The sequence below is a fragment of the Canis lupus genome, chromosome 30 (assembly GCF_003254725.2).
Source record: "Canis lupus dingo isolate Sandy chromosome 30, ASM325472v2, whole genome shotgun sequence".
Classification (NCBI taxonomy): domain Eukaryota; kingdom Metazoa; phylum Chordata; class Mammalia; order Carnivora; family Canidae; genus Canis; species Canis lupus.
This window is the reverse complement of record NC_064272.1, coordinates 22,828,965-22,850,632: the sequence shown is the minus strand read 5'-3', so window position 1 is coordinate 22,850,632 and position 21,668 is coordinate 22,828,965. Positions and strand designations below refer to the sequence as shown.

General features: G+C 42.4%; 1 protein-coding gene across 6 annotated transcripts in view; it reads right to left on the bottom strand.

Annotated features, from left to right (window-relative positions):
• Positions 1 to 21,668, bottom strand: part of CGNL1 (cingulin like 1) — a 186,820-nt gene that overhangs the window by 72,244 nt on the left and 92,908 nt on the right. For all 6 annotated transcript variants that reach the window (XM_025472669.3, XM_025472672.3, XM_025472673.3 and 3 more), the window contains one exon: positions 12,103 to 12,315. In XM_025472669.3, the coding sequence (XP_025328454.1) occupies positions 12,103 to 12,315 (213 nt within the window). The remainder of the gene's footprint in view (positions 1 to 12,102; positions 12,316 to 21,668) is intronic.

The following is a 21,668-nucleotide window of genomic DNA, read 5'->3' as shown; positions in this document are numbered from 1 at the left end:
TTTATCACTTTGTATCCTTCCTGAGATGGTCTATTTGTGCACAAGCATATATGCATGTGTATTCATTTTGGGCTTGTTTTTATGAACACAAATGGTATCCATTTACAAGAAAGGAAATAAAAACAAGGACCAGGAAACTTCTATGAAGTCCATAGCAGAGCCAGATTTAGAACCCTGACTTCTCCTTAAGCTGTTATTCTGTTTTGCCTTTGAACATTCTGATTCATTCACACAGAGACAACTTATCAAGCGCTCTGCAAAGTATCAGAGATATAAAGGATAAGATGGTCCATCCTTCAAGATAAGGAGAATGACATATCACCTAACAGCAAAACAAGAATTAGACCAGCATTGTGGCAGGATGCAGTAGTCCTGCTGGAGTCAGTGGCTATTAGGAAATGCAACATATGGCAGCCCGGGTGGCTCAGCGGTTTAGTGCCGCCTTCAGCCCAGGGCCTGATCCTGGAGACCCAGGATCGAGTCCCACGTCGGGCTCCCTGCATGGAGCCTGCCTTCTCTCTGCCTCTCTGTGTCTCTCATGAATAAATAAATACAATCTTTAAAAAAAAATACAATCTTAAAAAAAAAAAAAAAGGAAATGCAACATAGAAGAGATGGCTCTTATCAAACTGTGGCATTGAGTATCCATTACTATATACCAAATTGTCCCCAAACTCAATAGCCTAAAATAACACTAACCATTTATTTTTATTTATTTATTTATTTTTACACTAACCATTTATTATCTCACAGAGCTTCTAAAGGTAAGGAATCTAGAAGTGACTTAGTTGGGTAGTTCTGGCTCACTTTCTCTGATGAATTGTAGTCAAGACGCTAGTCAAGATTGCAGTCACCTGAAGGCTTGAGTGGGGCTGGATCAGTGAGGATCCAGATACAAGACGGCGCACTCACATGGCTGTTAACAGGAGGCCTCGGTTCCTTACCACAAGGGACTTTCCACAGGCTGCCTGTGGGCAGCTGGCTTCCCCCAGAGCAAGTGGTTCAAGAGGAAGCAAGAGGAAGCAAGGAAGAAGCTACAGTGTCTTTTATGATCTAGCCTTGGAAGTCATACTCTACCAATTCCTACTGGTGACCCAGATCAGCCCCATTCAACATGGGAAGGGACTACAAAAGAGCAAGGGTACCAGGAAGCATAGATCACTGGGAACCGTCTCAGAGGCTGGCTACCACAAATGCCTCCTATATCCCAATTTGTTTTGACGTTGTACATATTTGCTTCCACACTGTTCCTTTCCTTATCTAATAGACTTAAAGCTTATGACATGTTCCATTTTCTGCTTAATGTGATCAAAAATTGTGCCAGATTTTTCCACCAAGTAGAAATCTACTTAATGATCTTGGCAAGTCTTTAGAAAAATATTCATCAGTCAGAGTTTAGAGGGTCAGAGAGAATATAGAGATCAGGGAAAGTATAACACAGATTAAGTAGGATTTCTGGTAATAAAATTGAAGTGTTTTTCCTTTCAGATGTTAAAAATTTAACTATTTGCGATACTAGTGGCTGTGATGGTCCTGCCATTTTTTTTTTAAAGATTTTATTTATTTATTCATGAGAGACACAGAGACAGAGGCAGAGGGGAGGAGAAGCAGGCTCCATGCAAGGAGCCTGATGTGGGATTCGATCCCAACACTCCAGGATCACACCCTGAGCCAAAGGCAGACAGACACTCAACCGCTGAGCCACCCAGGTGTCCTGGTTCTGCTCTTTAGAATAGCCCCTCCCAGTACACTGCCCAGTTCTGTGGGCTGACTGTATCCACACCTGACATCCAACTGGCTACTGGCCCTCAGCGAGTGGCTATACCACTCCTGTCTTGCTCACATACCTGAACTCTGGGCGGTGTCCATGGATGGTTCAGAGATCTCAAATATTCACCCATTTGGGGAGACTGGCAAGCATACCACTAGCTTTTCTCACTACTTCTCTAAATGCAGGAAGGCATTTCCAGCAGTGAGACATTATAACAACCTTAGCAGATAAGAAACAATAAGAACTTTCCTCCTACAAACCATACCATCAATGTAGCAAACTTTTCCCTTCATCTATAGTCCCTATCCACCCTCGGCCACTTGTTCATGGACACAGTTTACAAATCCAGGCAACCAGCACTTGGCAAAGAACAAAACCTCACCCCAAAAACGGAGCCCTCCATATCCTACTCCCTTCTCTTTCTGCCCTTCAGCAGAGAGAGGGGCAGGTAAGAACCCCATTAAATACGCAACTGGAAAAAAAAAAAAATACGCAACTGGATTGCTAAAGAGACCTCAGAGAACTCGTGCCTCCATCTTAAGTAACAGCAAGGACAAACCATCCAGGGCATTCCATCCTACTTGTAAAGACCAGAGCAGACTTCTTCATAGAAACAATCTGCTCGGGGATCCCTGGGTGGCGCAGTGGTTTGGCGCCTGCCTTTGGCCCAGGGCGCGATCCTGGAGACCCGGGATCGAATCCCACGTCGGGCTCCCGGTGCATGGAGCCTGCTTCTCCCTCTGCCTGTGTCTCTGCCTCTCTCTCTCTCTCTCTCTGTATGACTACCATAAATAAATAAAAAAATTTAAAAAAAATAAACTTCTATTGCTTTAAAAAAAAAAAAAAAAAGAAACAATCTGCTCATAGAAAGAATCTGCTCATGTGTCTCTATCTCTGTCTCTGCCTCTACCTCTCTCTCTCTCTCTCACACACACACATACACATTTAAAAATCTTTCATGATTTCCACTGTGAAAAAGAACAAAATCCTCAGACACACAGGAATGCAAGAGCTAGTCCCGACTTGCCTCTCCACCTCCTCTAATACCAGACTTCCCATTGCCCTGCACAACCCAGCCTCACAGGCCTTCACTCAACATCTTGCACAGATCATGCTCCCTCCTGGCACCAAGCCCAATGCACATGCTCTTTCCACCTTCCTGGAATATTCTGGAAGGTTTTTAAGAATTCTAGTTATTCATCCTTCAGATGTCTACCATCATTCTCCTCAAGGAAGCTTCCCCGCTCTCCTCCATTTCAAGGCACTTATCACAGCTGAATCACACATTTATACATGTGATTAACTGAATAGTATCTGTCTCTCCCTTTTTGCCTGTTTTATTCTCACAGCCCAGCACAGTGCCTGACATAAATGAAATGCACAGTAGATATTTGCTGAATTAACTAAGGACTATGAGTGAATTCATTATTGATGGAGATTCCAAAAACTGTATCAACAATCCATTCCCAAGGTTAGGAATTGATGCTAACATCAAATCTCCTGAATTATTTAAGCCTCATTCGCTCGTCATTCCTCAGGACAGTTGGGAAATGGACAAGGGCTCTCCATTCTCCTCCCAACCAACCAAAGCCTGTATCAGACAAGGCAGGGACAGCATGATTTATAGATCATGCTGCTCCATCACTCTTCCCAAGGCCAGGACAAGAGTTTTTGCCTCCTCCCCCACCCCATTAAGTTTCAACACTCTCTCTTCACACTGCATGTGAATTCACTGTGATTTTCTGGGTCATCTGAGTGCTCTGGGTGTCCTGAAAGCCATGCTTCCACCACCCCTCCCCTTGGAGCTGCAGGAAAATGCCCTCCTCCTTAACCATACTCATGAAGCTTCAAGGTATCATCACTAAAACCTGGCCAACATCCTACCTATCCCTGTGTGAGGAATTTTCCTAATGGATCTCCATCGGTTCTTCCTCATGCACTGTGATGTTCTCCACAGAACAGCAGCAGCCAAATGCACTCATGATTCCTGAAAGGAGAGTTCCTTTAAAGCTGTGGGCGTAACCAGGAAACAGAGGTCCTCCTTGTACCTGTTTTATCTTATGAGGTCCTACCCTCTGGAAATCAAAACTGTAACTGGAATCTAATTGACTCTTTAAATAAATGAAATCTATTTTAACTCCTCCCCCAAGTCAATGTTCTTTCTTTGTCTTGCATTTAGGGGATTTAAATGTCCAGGATTTCTTATTGTTAACTCTAAGTTTACTTAAAGGAGTTGAGTACAAAGACAAGCAGGTTCAAGGGGTGCTAACGTCCAGAAACTCTTGCAGAAGTCCTGGGAAAAGGAAGTTATCTTCTTCATTTCTAATTCTTAAGTATTTGGTATGTAAAAGACACATAGGGTGTCAAGGTACAGAATGGATGTGCTACTTCTCTCCTGAATTTTGCCATCCAAAGCAGTAGTAGGAGAGCAGGGTGATGCTGTCTCCCTGCGTGTGCCTCAACCACAACATCAAAGCTTCAATCATCATCTTATCTGCATGTCTTTCTTCTTCCAAGACTGTAAAAAATCTCCAAAGCTAGAGACTAAAGTGTGCCCATCTCTGAATCCTCATGACTGACACTGGTAAGACACACTCAAACATATGAGGAAAAAGAACAGCTGTCTCTGGGACTCTTACTCTGTCTTCTATGAACCACAGCAAGTGAATCTGGCAGCTCAGTTAAAGCACCAGGAGTGAAGTGTAGAGACATCCTGTTCACCACAGCTCCCTAAGAGGCTTATCAGGACCCATGCACTTGGGATCTGAGTTGCAACAGGGAGGGGGCACATCCAGGGCTTAGATGATGGGTCCCAAACAAACATCCTAGGACATACTGAGTTATTTTTTAATCAATATAGAAAGTAAAAGAGCAATGCAATTATTATAAGAGTTATTTCTGGAAGAAAAAAAATTAGAAGAAAAATGAAAGGAGACTTTGTTGAACCTTGAACCATCCTCATTTTACTTTTGCCAATGGAAAGTTCTAGGCTACCCCTGGCACACTTGAGTCAGTGGAAATGAGATACTTCCCTTTACCTGGGCACGTGCAACCCTGCCACTTCTCTCATTCTCAACAGTGGTCATGCAGAGTAAGTGAATTATTTGAAGTTGGAAAGTTGAGGAAATAAGAATTTTTTTTACAGGTTCCTTCACTACCCCAGCTCCCATGGAGAAAACAGAAATGAGATTTTTCCCTGAACTAGCCCTATCTTTAAGGGAGGCAATTCCACTGATCCTGAGATTAGCAGTGGTTTTACCATTTGACCCTCTGCTGACTTTTTCCTTTTAAAAAAACACTTCAGGGGATCCCTGGGTGGCTCAGAGGTTTGGTGCCTGCCTTCGGCCTGGGGCATGATCCTGGAGTCCCAGGATCCAGTCCCGTGTCAAGCTCCCTGCGTGGAGTCTGCTTCTCCCTCTGCCTGTGTCTCTGCCTCTCTCTCTCTCTCTCTCTCTCTCTCTCTGGGTCTCTCCTGAATAAATAAATTAAATCTTTAAAAAAAGAAAAAGAAAAAATAGTTCACAGATTGGTAGGAAAGAGGGAAGGAAAATCTAGAAATGACAAGGGAAAGGAACACTGAAACACATCTTTATTTTCAGAAGATGGAGTGATATTACCAAATTGTTCAGTGAAACAACACGAAGCCATAATGTGAGGACAGCTCTGGAGGTGAAAAAAGTTGCAATATTACTGAATTTGAATAAAACTTATATAAGTGTTATAGAATTTAAAACATGGACATCATGTTAGAATTTACACTACAGAATGAAACAAGATGAAAGCACAGAGACTTATATATAAATATTTAATGCAAAAACAGGTTGCTTCTAGAAATTTCTCAAATATATCATTAATTAAGTCAAATGCAACACTCTTCCACTTGCTTTCCTGTTACTGGACTTGGGTATTTGTTTTCATGTCTCTGAGCTTTCATCCTCCTTCTCTTCCTCCTACCCTAAGCCATCACAGCCCACCAGGAGTGACCCCCACCCTTGTGGAGTGGCTTGCCACCCCACCCAACAGGCTGCCCTGCCTCTTGCCAACTGCTTCCCCTGGAATTTTCCTGCTCCCAGCAAGGCCTCCATACCAGAGGGAACACCTGGGGCTTAGCTCTGTCTCTTCTTTCTCCCTCACTTCAATCATGGCACCCCGTGGGGTCTCTCCTGCCAGTCCTACCTCTCCTGGCCACCATCCCTCAAACCCACACCTCTATCCTCCTCACTCCTTACTTCTAATCATTCTTCTACCTGCTAATCTCCCCTACCTACAGGTCACCGCTAGGAAAGCATGTTCCTATTAGGTCCCTACAACAAACACCAAGTGCTCCCTCACCAATTAAAAACCACTCATGTGGGATGCCTGGGTGACTTAGCAGTTGAGCATCTGCCTTTGGCCCAGGGTATGATCCCAGTCCCGGGATCGACTCCTGCATAAAGCTCCCTGTGAGGACCCTGCTTCACTTTCTGCCTATGTCTCTGCCTCTCTCTGTCTCTCTCATTAATAAATAAATAAAATCTTAAAAAAAATACTCATGTATCATGGCATTATGATATTCAACAAGTCCTCACATCCATTTCTGCCTCGCCTTTTCTAAAGTCTTTTTGTATTCTTTTAAAAAAAAGTGTTACTTTGAAAAATTTTAAGCATTAGCAAAATTAGAAAACGTAGTATAATTGTCTCTTATCCATCATGGAGCTTTAATCCTTATCAACACATGGCTAATCTTATTTCATCCACACCACCATGTGCTTTCTCCCCCAAGTGGATAATTTTAAAGCAAATTCCAGATAGCCTACCATTTTACCTGTAAATACTTCTGTAAGTTTCTTTAAAAGATAAAAGACTATTATCACTCCTAAAACTTTTGCTTACTTTCTTTCTTAATATCCTTAAACATAGAGACAATGTTTAAATGTTCCCAATGATTCAAATATATTTCGTTTTTTACACTTGGTTTGTTTGAATTGGGATCCAAACATGGTCCACATGTCAGATCTAGGACACTGCCTCTCAAAAGTCTCTTTTCACCTGTAATCATCTTAAGTTGTATCATTCCTCAAGGCTCCAGCCTAGACCCGTGTCTCATTTTCCCACCTACAAGGTGCTGAATATGCTGGACTCAGTCCCTCAAATGTTCTTGGCTTCCATGCTCAAATACCACTCATGTTCTACTATATATTGCCCCTCCCAAGCACCTCCTATAGCACTCCTATGTCCACTTCACTCCAGGCATTTACTCTTTCCTACTCTGTAGTCAGCTTGAGTGTTACTTCTCTTCTCCCCCTTTTCAATCTTCTGGAAAGTACATTTATCTGATTTACCTTCATAACCTTCACAATACCTTGCCCTTGGCAACAGTTCAGTAAGTAAATTTATAAATGCTACGTTTACTAATAAAATGAAGAAGCAAGGAACGATGGCAAGAGTCTCCCACACACTTTACCCTCCCTGCAGTTCCCCTTTATCCACTCATGTAAGAAATATTTGTCACTTAACTGCCATATGTTGGGGCCATAAAATGGCCCAATGGCCCAAAAGTCATATTACGCAATACAAAAATAAAAGTGGCTCCTTTAACATCCTCAAAATACCTGTATTTTTAAGACAAATTAGTCCTTCAAGGGTCAATATTAACATTATCATACTGCTCACAGTACCATAATCTCAGACAAGATTTGGTCATTTTCACAATAAACAATTTTTTTTTAAAGATTTCATTTATTCATGAGAGACACAGAGAGAGAGAGAGAGAGAGGCAGAGACACAGGCAGAGGGAGAAGCAGGCTCCACGCAGGGAGCCTGATATGGGACTCCAGGATCACGCCTCGGGCTGAAGGTAGCGCTAAACCGCTAAGCCACCCAGGCTGCCCTAAACAATTTTAATTCATAAATGAGACCCCAAAATACTCTAATGTCTTAGGACTGCCAGGACTTAAAGGGCATCTCTCCTTTTTACCTATTCCTGTAATCCACAAACACTGACCACCTAGTAAATGCCAAGCATACTAGGGAGGCCAAGTGGAAAATGATGACAGTCCTGAGCATGACAGGGAAGATAAAACCTAGAACAAAATTTCCAGCATTCACAGGTCCCTGAAAAAATAAGGTCCAAGAAGCAACCAGGGAACTTCTTGGGGGAGCTGGAAATCTGAGCTGAGGCTACTCTCTGGAAAATCTGAAAACACTAGCCCATCTGCCCTTCTCTTTTGCACAATTAGCTGCAGATTGGGAAGGGGTATGGATGAAAAGGAGAAGCTAACGCTGTGGACCAGCTTCATTTTTCTCCTAGACAGCAGTCATTCACATCCCCACTCACTGTCCATTTCTTCATTGGATCCTGGCCACTGCCACAAACCCAAGGATAGAGAGGACATTTCCTTTTCAAAACTAGAAAGAGTATAAAAGGACATAACACCAAAAACTATGTTATGAAATACAGTGTCAAGTCCTTTAGGGTCAGGTTTGATAGAATCCCCTTCTTTAACAGACAAAAAGTCCCTTCTCTATGGGAAGGGACTCAAGTAGCTCACCCAATGAGCAAGCCGCACTGGCTGGGAGGGAAAGATACGCTTCATTCTGCCGCACGAGGATATCCCCCAAACCACGGCACTCGTGAATTCTCATCTGGGAAGCAGTCAACCTGTTCTTAAAAAGGTGTAGTAGCTGCTTGGATCTACGAAAACCACTTTTACAGAGTATCTATCTGGAATACCTGTAAAATGTTCTTAACAAAACTTGACGGCTTTCACCTAATGTTCCAGTAATTTACAACTTTTATTGCTCAATCTCAAGCCAGAGGAAATACTTATTTGACAATGATAAGACAGGGGCAGTGGCGAAAATTAGAAAACCTGATGCCAGGGAGTTGGGATGCTTCCTAAGACTTACCAATGAAATAAAGTCTTTAATGCAACACAGTTCCTCAAAGAAACATCAGTTTCTCGTCCCTTGGGGTAAGTGGTGGGTGAGTCCTTCTCCTGGGGCAGGAAAAGGCTGAAGGCTAATGCACACACACATCTAAGAGAGACACTACCAAATTTAAAAAGTTACATGTAACTCACTCTCCTCCAAGTAGTTAACAGGATAATCTTAAAATTCTATTATAGAATACGCATATATAAATCATTTAACAAAAAGGCAGCATCTATCCATGAAACTGACACAATTCTTTCCATTATATAGGATTCCGTCACATTTGTTCAGCAACCACCTTCGGAAGCAAAAGCTAAGCTAAAATTGTTTAGGGCACAATCACAATGCTCTTTAAGAAACTGCAGGGAAACACAAAAGCAAGGTACAGAAATTCAGGGTCATAGCAGAGTTTCTTAAAAGACCTCCCACAACAGCATCAAAGAAAACCCAACAGGAACCACACAACAGGGACTGAAAACCCAGTCAAGGGGGGAATTTGTCCTCCACTTACTTTCACTCCTCAGACATTACACAGACTTAACTATGTGCCAGACACTGTGTTAAAACTCAAGAGACAAAGATCACACGCTGTCAACCTGCAGATGGGTTGAGTTTGGTATATATCATTCTTCTCTTGCTAATTTAAAAGTCAGAAGATCTCACATCAACATCCAGAGATCTGGCTTCTTGTAAAAGAAAATAAAAAAATTAAGAGATTGCAACACGGGCCTAGGATTCCTTCACTGATGACTTTCAACTGCAGCAGAGAAGCAACTGACCCTACAGCAAAGGGCACACTTTCTAGTTTGCCACAGTCTCCACCGGGCCTTACTGTCACCCTGACACCACATCCAGAGTCCACTCACTTATGTCCTTGTCTGGGCCCTGAGATATTTGAGCTTGTCACTCCCACTCCAGGGGGACAAAAAGGATAAAAATGGCCCCTGTGCCTGAGAATCTGAGTCTAATGAAGTTGGTAGACATGGTGAATTACAATATGGTATGATACAAACTACAATAGAGGAATAACCAGGGAACAAGAGAAACCCTAAGAAAGGGTTCCAGTAACCCCACCAAGGGAAGTGGGGTTATCTAGTCACCATCACAGGGGAGAGGACATCTGGGGAGAGTCTTGAGGGATAAGAAGAGGGTGGTCAGGCAGAAAAGGAAAGAAAGAAGGAGGGAAGTCGATTCACATGTGCGCAGAGGTAAAAGGACTAAAGGAATATGGAGTTCTCTGGAGACGGGGTTAGTCAGGGAAAGGACATCTATTACCTACCATGCTAACAATTTTGAATTTACATCTGGAGCAATGGGGAGCCAAGAGAGCCTTTAAGCAGAGGCTGTCATGATCAGATTTGTCCCTTCAGGGAAAGATGCTGGCAGTACTATAGAATATGAGCTGGGGCAAAGTACCTTGCTGGCATGTACCCCTTGGGGTGCTAAGGTGAACACATTTTTGTGTTAGTTTCCTGGTGCTGAGAAACCCCGTGTTCTCTGCCAGTGATCTACGTCTTGGGGAACTCACCTGTTACTTCTTTCACAGACTGGTATAAGACAATGAAGCTATCTTTCTTGAATTGGCATAATGAAAATGCTGCAAATTAACATATAACACCGACCTTAGAAAAGGTCAAAATGCAACAGACTAAGCCTTTACAGATTATCTAGATTCCACTCACCTACCATGTTTCCCTTCCCCACTTACAGTGTCTGTGACCAGATCTAAAAGCTTCTAACAAAATATCTTGCATCCCAAGTGTGGCACAAGTTTAACTTTCCTTATATTCAAATCACTATATAAACATGCCCAAAACACCATCTGCAACTAACCTTCAATGACTAAACCATGTTAACTGGAGCTTTGATGCAAGGTCTAAAGGTGATGAATACATGGTAGGTTCAAAGGAGAATCATCTTACTCAGTAGCCTACTGGTATGTCCTTCATGAAACAATAGCACAGAAAAACCAAGAGCAAGAACACCAGGCTACTGCACAGAAAGATGAAAAAAACAGACATGTCCTCTCAAAGCAATAAAAATTAAATCAATTTCCATTTTCTCCCTCAAACTAAATCAAATCTCAAAAAAACAAAAACAACAACAACAACAAAAAACACTAAGGCAAATCAATGAGAAGAGCTTTAAAAACTGTCTCAGTTATAACAACTGCAAACAGACTATTTCCCAGGCTTTTTATTGTTATAACAAACAAAACCATCTTTCACTTCTTGTCATTTGCAATTACCATGCCATAATTGAAAATCAGTGAATCACTATGGAGCTTACAGGAGAGAGGGGGCCTCCTATCTCAGAGCTGTCGCTGTAATCATCACAGAATAAACCAACAATATTAAGAGATCTTTCCTCATCATCTTTAACCTGTGCATTGCAGAGACTCTTAAAAACTTTATGTTCTGTAATTCCTCTCATTCCCTAAAGATGGCATGATATTTCAGAGCATTTTCCCCTTTAAAACATTGCTTTTTTCTTCTTCAAAGGCAAAGATGGAAAAAAAAAAAAAAAAAAAAAAAAAACAAAGGCCAAGATGAGGCCTGCGCCAAAAGACCTCGACATAATTTTCAATCTATTTGCAGCAGCCAAGAATTCAATTAAGAGAAAAATTATCAGGGCGTCTGGGTGGCTCAGTTGGTTAAGAGTCTGCCTTCGGCTCAGGTCATGATCCCACAGTCCTGGGATCAAAGCCCATGGTCCTGGGATCAAAGCCCACATCAGGCTCCCTGCTGAGTACAAGAGTCTGCTTCTCCCTCTCCCTCTGCCTCTTCCCCATCTTGTGCTCTTTCTCGCTCTCTCGCTCTCTCGCTCTCAAATAAATAAATAAAATCTTAAAAAAGGAAAAATGTTCTTACAAGGGTTTGGGCAATTCAGCCTATTAACCCTTCACAGAACTCTGCTGAGAAAAGATCCTGAACTGTTTAACAGAAGGCTTCATGAGTCAAAAGGAATAGGCTAAGGCAGAGGCAGGGGCAGAGGCGAAGGATTCCAGAAATCTGAGTCCGGTCTGCCACCTTGCCCCATTAGTAGAGCCACACAATGCTCTTGGGCCCGGACCATTAGGCATACATGGAGGGGCCCAGCTCTCAGCTCTCTATTCCACAAGAGGCTCACTCATGAGCCTCTGAATCTCACCTCGAACAAAAGCATTACCCGCATCCTTAACAATTTGTGTTGTTATTTACAGACTCAAAGTGGTCAACAGCAGTACTGCTGAGCCCATTATTTGTGAACACCCTCTATTTTCCATGATCTCATGAAACCGAGTTCTTCTCTGTGATGAAAGACAACTGGCAGCTGGTGTGGGTGAGGTGGTCTTGCCCCTTCACCTCTCCTCAAGCCAGACTCTCACGCCCCATGCCCACACGCCCTAGGGTCTGACCAGACCTGGCTCAGTGCCTCACCTTGGTTGCTTCTTCTACACTCTCCCTCAGGGCCTGCAGCTCGGCGTCATACTGCTCCTTCAGCTTGTCCATCTCCAGGTCGTGGCTGGACACCTCTTCCTTCAGGGCTCCCTTCAGGGCAGTCAGTTCACGCTCCCGCTTCCTCAAGAGGTCCTCCTGCTCCTCTTTGGCGATGAGCAGATCCTGAAGATCCTGTTTTGCCTGTAAGAGTTCCTAGAGAGAGGAAGCATGGAAGGAAGGGTAGGATTAACCATCTATCCCCTCCTGGTTGGGCTGCCCAGATGAACTGCCATACTCCCAAGCTGTCCTCTGACCCTCTCCTCCCCACACTACCCACCAGTTTAGACCATCTCCTCCTCTCCTCTTTCACTCCTCTGAGGCCATCATTCCTCTTGATTTGTCTGCCTTAGCTTTTCTGAGTTTAGTTTGAGGGGGCAAAAGGGAAACTGATTTCATCTTCATTGCTTTTAAGAATGGTCCGTTGCCCTTGCCATGGGCCACCACGCTGTTGGTGCTGTTGCTTCACTGGGGGCATGCCAACTGGCTGGCCTCACTTACTGCATACCACCCTTGGGACCCAGCATGTGGTCAAACCCTTAACCCACGCTCCTAGTACTGGGGCTGATGCTGCCATTCTCCTGTCTCACTCGCCCCTCAGAGCAGTGTGCAACACTCACATTCTCCCCTTGTGAACTGCCAAGAGCTCCTGAGGGAAGTCCCAAAACCGGAGCAACAAGTTCCACTACAAATAGCATTCCCTAAACCCAAGTGTGTATTGCCAAAAGCTCAGCATTCCTTTCACTTCGCCATCTTTGTCCCACATCCACTAAGCTCTCCTCAAGCCCGGGATGTGCTCACTTCACGTTGGCAGGACTCAGACACGGCCACTTCCCCTTCCTCTCCACCTGGCTGTTCTCCCACCCGCAGCCACTTCATGCACACATCCAGCTGCCCCTTGCCGGCCCGCTCCAACATCTGTGATCTTTTTTTCTGCCATTTTCCTCCCTTCCCTTCTCTTTGCTCGGATCTATGTTCCTTCCCTCAGGGAGCAAGAATCCACTGGGTCAAGGGCAAAACAAAAAACAAAACCAAACCCAAAAAAACAAACTTCTCCGTGACACTTTCTGAAAGTATAATTTCTGTCCACTGTGCTTCTTCACCACACAGTCACTCCTTAACCTCTTGCTATATGGCTTTGGATCCTATTGCACTACAACTGTCCTCTCCAAGGTCGTAGTGACCTCTTAATCACCAGATCCAGGCTTCTTCCAGTCCTTACTTTTCTAGACCCTTCTTTGATCCTCCCCACCTGTCTCCTTAAAATTCTCTTTTGCCTTGTAACTGAAAGACAGTACATGCTTCTGTTTTCTTCCCTCAGGCTGCTTTTTCTATGACAATCTTCTCTGGCTTTTCTCTCCCTCTTCCCAAAAGCTAAGATGATCCCCAAGAATGTAGCTCTGCATTCTTTCTTTTTTTGGCAAGTTCATCTATTTTTCCCTCTGACTATTAATTCTAAGCAAGGAACTCCCAAACCTTTACCTCTGACTCTTATCTGAATTCAGACCTGCACTTCCAGTGACCTGCCAGATATATCCATATGGATGTCCCACAGGCACCTCAGATTCAGTAGATTCATATTTTTCGGTGAATTCTTCATGTTCCTTCCTTTCCTCCTACTTTGTTCATTATTCTTACAAACAGCACAACCTACTTGGGGGTTTGGAAGCATCCTTGACCTCTTTTGCTCTTGCCCATCACAACTAAAAAGTTAGTTCTGGAACATCTTAGATCCTTTCCTTCACATCCCTGGTTTAGGCTCTCCTGACACTCAACTGCTGCCTGCATCCAGTCACTCCCCTGTGGCTCCTATGACATTATCCATATGCATCCTCTGTCTCGAGTGCTCTTTTTCCCTCTCATTCCCGCCTCTCTTTGCCTTTCAGAAAATCTCCAGAGTCAGATACAGCAGGACCTCCTCCAAGAAGTCTTCCTTGAATCCCCCTCCTGATACTCATCTCACTTTAGCTGTACATCTCAGAGCATTTAATACTTTTACCCTTGCAGTCCATAGGGTTTTCTGTTTTCTTTCCTCCCCTGCTAGACCATCAGCCCCTTGAAAGGAGGATATAGATCTGATCATATAGTTTTGGTGCACTGGATCAACGTTATTGGGAATGTGTCTGTTTTGAATATAAATGAATTAACATGTGCAGTACAGCAGAAGTCGGGAGATAACCAGAATTCTAAATCAGTCTTTGTTTTCACTAGTGGCTTCTGAGTCAATACACTTCCTGTTTTCTTGGACTTCTGGGGAATCAGAGGAATGGCTGCCATCTGGGGAGCCAAGGCCTCAGAGATGGGAAAGTACTTGCCATTCAAGAAGTATGTCACTGATGAAGGGATGAAAATATAACTGGCAATGGAATCTCTTTCCCTTTCTCCGGGACATGCACATCCATTGAACCAGGGGAAGCTCTGCAGTCCCAGGGTAGAGCTGCACTGCTTAGACCAAGACTTGGCCCTTCCAGAATCTTGCTAGCAGGCAACTAATAAGTTCTGATGAAACGTCAAGAGATTCATCCAGGTAACTAGGGAAATTCTGATTCTTCCAAAGCACCAAGCACAGAACACCTATGCAAATCTTATGAAAAGATAGCCTGTCCTGATATTTGTCAAAGGAGGACATCCTGGTGGAGATGCTGCTAACCCCTCCTTAAAGAGCACCAGAGACTCCCCATCACTATTGCTACTGGCTACCCCTGCAGGTCTTCCTGGGCTTTCTGCCAGCCTCTTCCTGAGAGTCCTTGTGATTCTAACCCCCATTTCCTGCTCTTATTCTCACACATTTCTCAGTTGTTTTGATGATAAGGCAGTTCCTCTCCCCACACTAATCTTTTCCAGGATATATCTGTGTTTTGTGCTGCCTTTTGTGTACTGCCACCGATGCATGTCAAGAACCTAGGTTTTTATGGTCCGTCTGACACCAACGTGCCGTTATCCGTGGCTGCGGCCATTGCCTAAGTGGTCTATGTTGTACAAATCCAATCAGATTACACTTCACCATATCACCTCAAAGCACTTGGAAGTTTTCCAGGGTAGAGACTGAGGAGGACAAGAGATTTCAAAAACTTTACTTCATCACCTCAGTAGCCTTATTGCCAATCATCTCAAGCCAAAGAAAGGAGAAAAAATATATATATTTAAAAACATAAGTAAATATCCATCAGAGATGAGCACACGTCTCTGCAGACACCAACCAAAGGAAACAAAGGGAGGCTGTGGCCAACTGGAATCAGCACCTTCAAAACCTATATGCATCCAGGCTAGCTGCATATAAAAAAGTATCCAGGAGATAGAAACCTAGGCAGTGTGTATGTATGTGGGCAGGGAGAAGCTACAAATTTGACTATGCTTGATACTTAGCATGTAAGAAGACCTGTGCTAAGCATTTCCAAAAATCCCAGGAGATGAATATTCAAAAATAATATTATCCTCATTCACAAATTGGAAAAAAAAAACAAACAAGCATAGAGGTCTGTGACACTAACATCCTTACGATCACACAGCTTATGCGTGCAAGAGTGGGATACTGGCTGGATGCCACTGCCCCTGCTCTTTATCATACCGCCTCTGCGGGCCTGATGACAAGCCTACATACCCAAGAGGAGCTGAGGAGCAAACAACTATACCATGTTCAGTCTCTTAGATGCAAACGCAACCGAACACTGTATTTGGCTGGAAGAGCCTGTGAGAAGGTCCACCTCTAAAAGAAAAAAAGAGATGTACTGAAAAGGAAAGTAGGGAACCTGAAAGAAAAAGAAAGTACACTCTGGGACCTAGCTGTTAGTAGTAGCAGCAAGGGGCAGTCCTGACAGCAGGTACACTGACCCGCACACACCAGAATATCCGAGGCAGCAATTTACTTGCTTATAGAGGGCCTTATTTCACACACCACCTATTCACAGGTATTCCATGTCAAACTGAGAAAAATGCTGATCTCTTCTGTGTACATGTTTCCCGGAAGTTCTATAGAGTCTCTATCTGTGGCCCACACTCATTGAAAGGATGCAAAGGATGCATAAAAGGTTTCATATCAAAATTGTAGTTGATAGGGAATTATATAATTTTTCCCCCAGAAGAATGGCCTAGAAAGCAGATCACAGCTGATGAAACACATATTTTTTTAGCTTTTAATTAAAATTTGTAAATGTATAGTAATATCCTATAAGTATATTACTGTTAGAGATTTCATTTCTAAGCATAGTCTATCCTCAGATCAATACAATTATGGTACCAAAATATCCCAAGTACTTGCATTTTGGCAAATGCCAGGGAAATTACCAGACTCTGTTGCACCAAGGTCCATCTGTCAGCACTGCATGTTCCCATCAAAGATGATGGTGGGGGCAGCCCGGGTGGCTCAGCGGTTTAGCGCCGCCTTCAGCCCAGGGCCTGATCCTGGGGACCTGAGACCAAGTCCCATGTCAGGCTCCCTGCAGGGAGCCTGCTTCTCCCTCTGCCTGTGTCTCTGCCTCTCTCCCTCTCTCTGTCTCTCATGAATAAATAAATAAAACCTTAAAAAAAAAAAAAAAAAGACGATGGTGGGTAATTAGAAACTCCCCTGTCATGGCACTTAGAGCAAGGTCTCATGTTCACCCATTACTCCCAGAATGGAGGGAAATACACTTATGGACAAAGAAGTGGTTGAAAACTTGCTTTGTAATCATTTTTGTAACTTGAGTTTAAAAAAAAAAAAAGTTCAGAACCACCAACTATTTAACTAAGAATAACAAAATCATCTTAATTTTGGTCAGTTATATGGCTTATCCTAAGAGAATGGTATTTTTTACTTTCTTTCTTCCTTCCTTCTTTTTTTTTTAGCTTTATTCTTACTATTACTTTACTGGTTTTGTATTGGGGTCCAATGTTATTAAACAAAATGGAAAGTATTAAAAGAGATTTCATGAAAAAAGCTTGTGCATTACGGCAAGCCTCACAAAACAAAAAGCCTTCGACCTTTTCCAAACACTTAAAAGCAGCAGTATTTAATGTTCACTGTGTTTAAGAGCCTGTTCTAAGCCAAATGCCATGGAAAACTCAGCCATGACTATAATCTGTTATCAGAATCCCCCAGGCCATTTTTTATTAAGATATGAAGAATAAATTGAATATGACGAGGCGATAGGGTCTATTTTATTAGTGGTATTGACACCATAGGTCATGTTTTAAACACTGCTGACAACTCAAAGGAGCCTGATTGAAACAGTAAGGGTGAACCTCCAGAGAGACCCACACTGACACAAAGAAATTAACTGTGCCTTAACTAATCTTACAGAAAGACTGCAGTAGATAATATTCCTCCTGTTACAGGAAAGAGGCAAATAATCAGAAAGCCAGCAATATCGGCTATTTTAAGAGCAGATGTGCTCTGTTTTCTTTTCTGTGTCTCTCATTACCAGCCTGAAAACACATCACCAAAACTGAGGCTCATCCTTATCCTAGTTACCACTATAAATAAGTCAATAAACTAGTCAATTAAATTATATTCATTAATATATGCTCAGTACATTGTACTTAAAAAGGCAAAGGAGCATGTGGTTCAGTTCAGAATTATTCCCTTAAAATAGTGACAGCTCTAAAATAATTTAAATACTGAAATTTATCCATTTGCTCTGTTGCTTGGCACTGTGTGAGGCATGAAATGGGGGAAGAAGCAAAACCAACGTGTTCTTGAATTAACTGGCTTGTAGAAGAAAGGGACAGATACAAAATAGAGCAAGGTCAAATGTGCTAAACTGAACCTATAAGGAAATAGGATTTCAGGTGAAAGGACAACAACTATAGGTTTCAGTTAGTGAGAAAATCCAGCAACTTAAGAGACTTACCAACAGCACAGATAACACCTTCCTCTTTTAGAATCAATAAGGTGTCCACACAAGAATCCATAGGAGATGGGAAAGTCTTCTATTTAAATTTGTGAAGCTACATTTTTATGGAAAGCCATAAACTGTACAGTGACATCATTTCTGGGAACTTAACCTTAGGAAATTTTTCTAAGGAAGTAAAAGGATACATGTGAAAAACGTTCAACACATTTTTATGTATTGGGGGAAGAAAAGAGAAAAACAATAAATATAAAAGAAAGATGACATTTATTATGGTTTATCTCCTTTAAAAATGAAATATGATGACTATAGAGTATAATAAGGAAAACTGTTTCTGACAAATGAACTTTTAAAAAGATTTATTTATTTATTCATTTGAGAGAAAGCAAGAGCATGCACACACAAAGAAGGGGCAGGAGAGGGACAGAGAATCTGAGGCTGACTCCACCCTAAGCTCGGAGTCTGACATGGGGCTTGATCTCATGACCCCAAGATCACTACCTGAGACAAACCAAGAGTCAGATGCTCAACTGACTGTGCCACCCAGATGACCCTTGAAAAAAGAGCTTTTAAAAGCAGGTATCAAAGCTGTAAGAGTAGATGAAAGCTATCAATGATACGGAGGCAATGTAGAAATAAATGTAGAAATAAAAATAGAAGATGTAGAAATAAAAATAGTCAATAATATGTTAGGAAAATATGTTTCTGCCACCCCTCCATTTTAAAATTCCATTTTATACTGTTTAAAAATTTTAATTTTGGGATCCCTGGGTGGCGCAGTGGTTTGGCGCCTGCCTTTGGCCCAGGGCGTGATTCTGGAGACCCAGGATCGAATCCCACGTTGGGCTCCCAGTGCGTGGAGCCTGCTTCTCCCTCTGCCTATGTCTCTGCCTCTCTCTCTCTCTCTGTGACTATCATAAAAAAAAAAAAAAAAAAAGTTTAAAAATTTTTAATTTTGTTTTGAGAGAGAGAAAGAGAGCACACAAACAGGGGAGGAAGACCAGAGGGAGGGAGGGAGGGAGGGAGGGAGGGAGAAGGGAAAGGTAGAGAGAGAAAGCAGGCTCCATGCTCAGTGCAGAGCCCAATGTAAGGCTCAAATTCACGACCCTGAGATCATGACTGGAGCTGAAATTAAGAGTTGGATGCTTAACTGACTGAGCCACCCAGGAGCCCCCATTTTATGAGGTTTTCATATTTTAGTGACAAATACACCCATTTTAAAAGCCTCATTCTAATGTACCTTGTCTTTGTAACTCAGCCCCTAGAAGAAGGTAGAGCCACAAGAAGCAGTATTATTATTATTTTTAAAGATTTTATTTATTTATTCATGAGATACACAGAAAGAGAAGTATACAGGCAGAGGGAGAAGCAGGCTCCGTGTAGGGAGCCTGATGTGGGACCCGATCCCGGGTCTCCAGGATCACGCCCTGGGCCGAAGGCAGGCGCTAAACTGCTGAGCCACCCAGGGATCCCCAAGAAGCAGTATTAATACCACAAAGTGGTGGTTTTTAAGATAAAGGTCATTGGATAAAGAGAGAAATAGGTGCTAAGACGCCCAAGGCCTTCTCAGGAGGAAAGGTCTAAGTGGAGACAGAGATGCTCATGTGGGGAGAAGAGAAACAACTCCCTTCTGCCCATATGAGAAATTAATTCAGGGGATCCCTGGGTGGCTCAGCGGTTTGGCATCTGCCTTCGGCCCAGGGCATGATCCTGGGGATCTGGGATCGAGTCACACATTGGGCTCCCTGTGTGGAGCCTGCTTCTCCCTCTGCCTGTGTCTCTGCCTCTTTCTGTCTCTCATGAATAAATAAATAAATAAATCTTTAAAAAAAAAAAGAGAGAGAGAGAGAGAGAAATGAATTCATGAAAACACCTATACTGAGTGGCCACCAGCATTCTGCTCTCTGCTACCGTGAAATCATGGGGAGCAAACTCTAAGTTCCAAAGAGCAAGAACTAAAATCCCTCCTGGAGAATTACTCCAAAACTAAACAAGGAAGGGTGTGAGAAAATACTTGACAGCCAAGACTTGGAGACAGCCAGAAATTTGAACTCCAAGACCAGGACAAAAAAAAGACCCAGGCCATCAGGGAGAAAGCTGCAGAAAATGAGAAGTAAATGCTGACAAGGTACCTTTATTGTTTCATTTTTGTGTGGTATCTCCTCCTCCTTTTTTTTTTTTTTATTACATTATTCTAAATTGCGTATCATTTATTTGTTGACTGTTCCTACAAACTGAAACTTATAAGGAAATAAGCTTCAAAACTATACCAAAAATACAGGTTCTGATAACACAGCCAATATCAAAACATCTAAATGGGCACAGAGATAGACGTTCTATTTCTAATGCCCAATTATACCCATTCCCAACAAAAAAAATGTAGATCTTCACAACCTATGTGTGCATCTATCCCCTCAACAGGATGGTGATTTAATTCAGGCAAGAGATAACGATCGTCTTTGGGAAACCACACAATAATTAATCAATGGTAAGCAGAGGAAAGAGTCCACCTCATCCACTGACTCTAAGAATCACTAAGAATTGAATATTCAACAGGAAATATACTGATATGGGTGGAAGCCAGACAGGCAGCCTATGTATATAGCAAATAAATTCATTCATTCACTCATTCGTTCATAACGCATCCATCCAACCAGCCACCAAATATTTACCACGTGCTATATGTCCCAGACACTGGGATAGCTGCTATGAATAAAATGCTAAGCCAACCATCACCAACCCTGCTTCCTGGAGCTTCCACTCTTGTGGGGGCCTTAAACAAAAACTGTGGTAAATGCTATATGGGCATGAACATCTTTAAAATGCTTTCCCATGACTAGCATGACTTACAAAGTGTTTTTGCCCAAAGTTTAACCTGAATCTATTACTATTTAGATCTCACTTCAAATTTACTGGAAATGATGGACGTAGAACAAGTCAATGGATACCATATGAAAATAAACAAATTCAGAAATGTGAGCCATTGGTCTGGTCTCTGGAAAATCAATGGGATAGAAGAAAGAGAGCAGGCAATAGGAAATTGGTGGCAGGATCTATACTAAGATAATTAAACTCAGAGAGAACAATTAAAGCAATATACAATTCTTGATTGGATCATGGCTTGGGGGTGGGGGAAGCAATTATAAAATATACTTGAGGGGGGATCCCTGGGTGGCGCAGCGGTTTAGCGCCTGCCTTTGGCCCAGGGCGCAATCCTGGAGCTCCAGGATCGAGTCCCACGTCAGGCTCCCGGCATGGAGCCTGCTTCTCCCTCCCCCTGTGTCTCTGCCTCTCACTCTCTCTCTCTATCATAAATAAATAAATAAATCTTTAAATATACGTATAAATATAAATATAAATATATATATAAGTATATATATATATATATTTGAGGGCCAACTGAAAAAATTTTGAATAAGGACCAGGTATTAGAATTATTGTTATAAGAATTACTAATTGTTTTAGGCATGATTATAGTATTATGGTTATAACAAAATCCCTAATTTTTTAAAGATGCATGCCAAAGAATTTAGGGGTGAAATGTGGTATTATCTATAATTTACTTTGAAATCATTCAGCAAAGACAAATAGATGAACTGATGAAAAAATAATAGGAAAAATGAATGGATGTGAAGAAACAGGGTAAGTATGACAAATGTTGACAACTGGTGCATTTGGGTT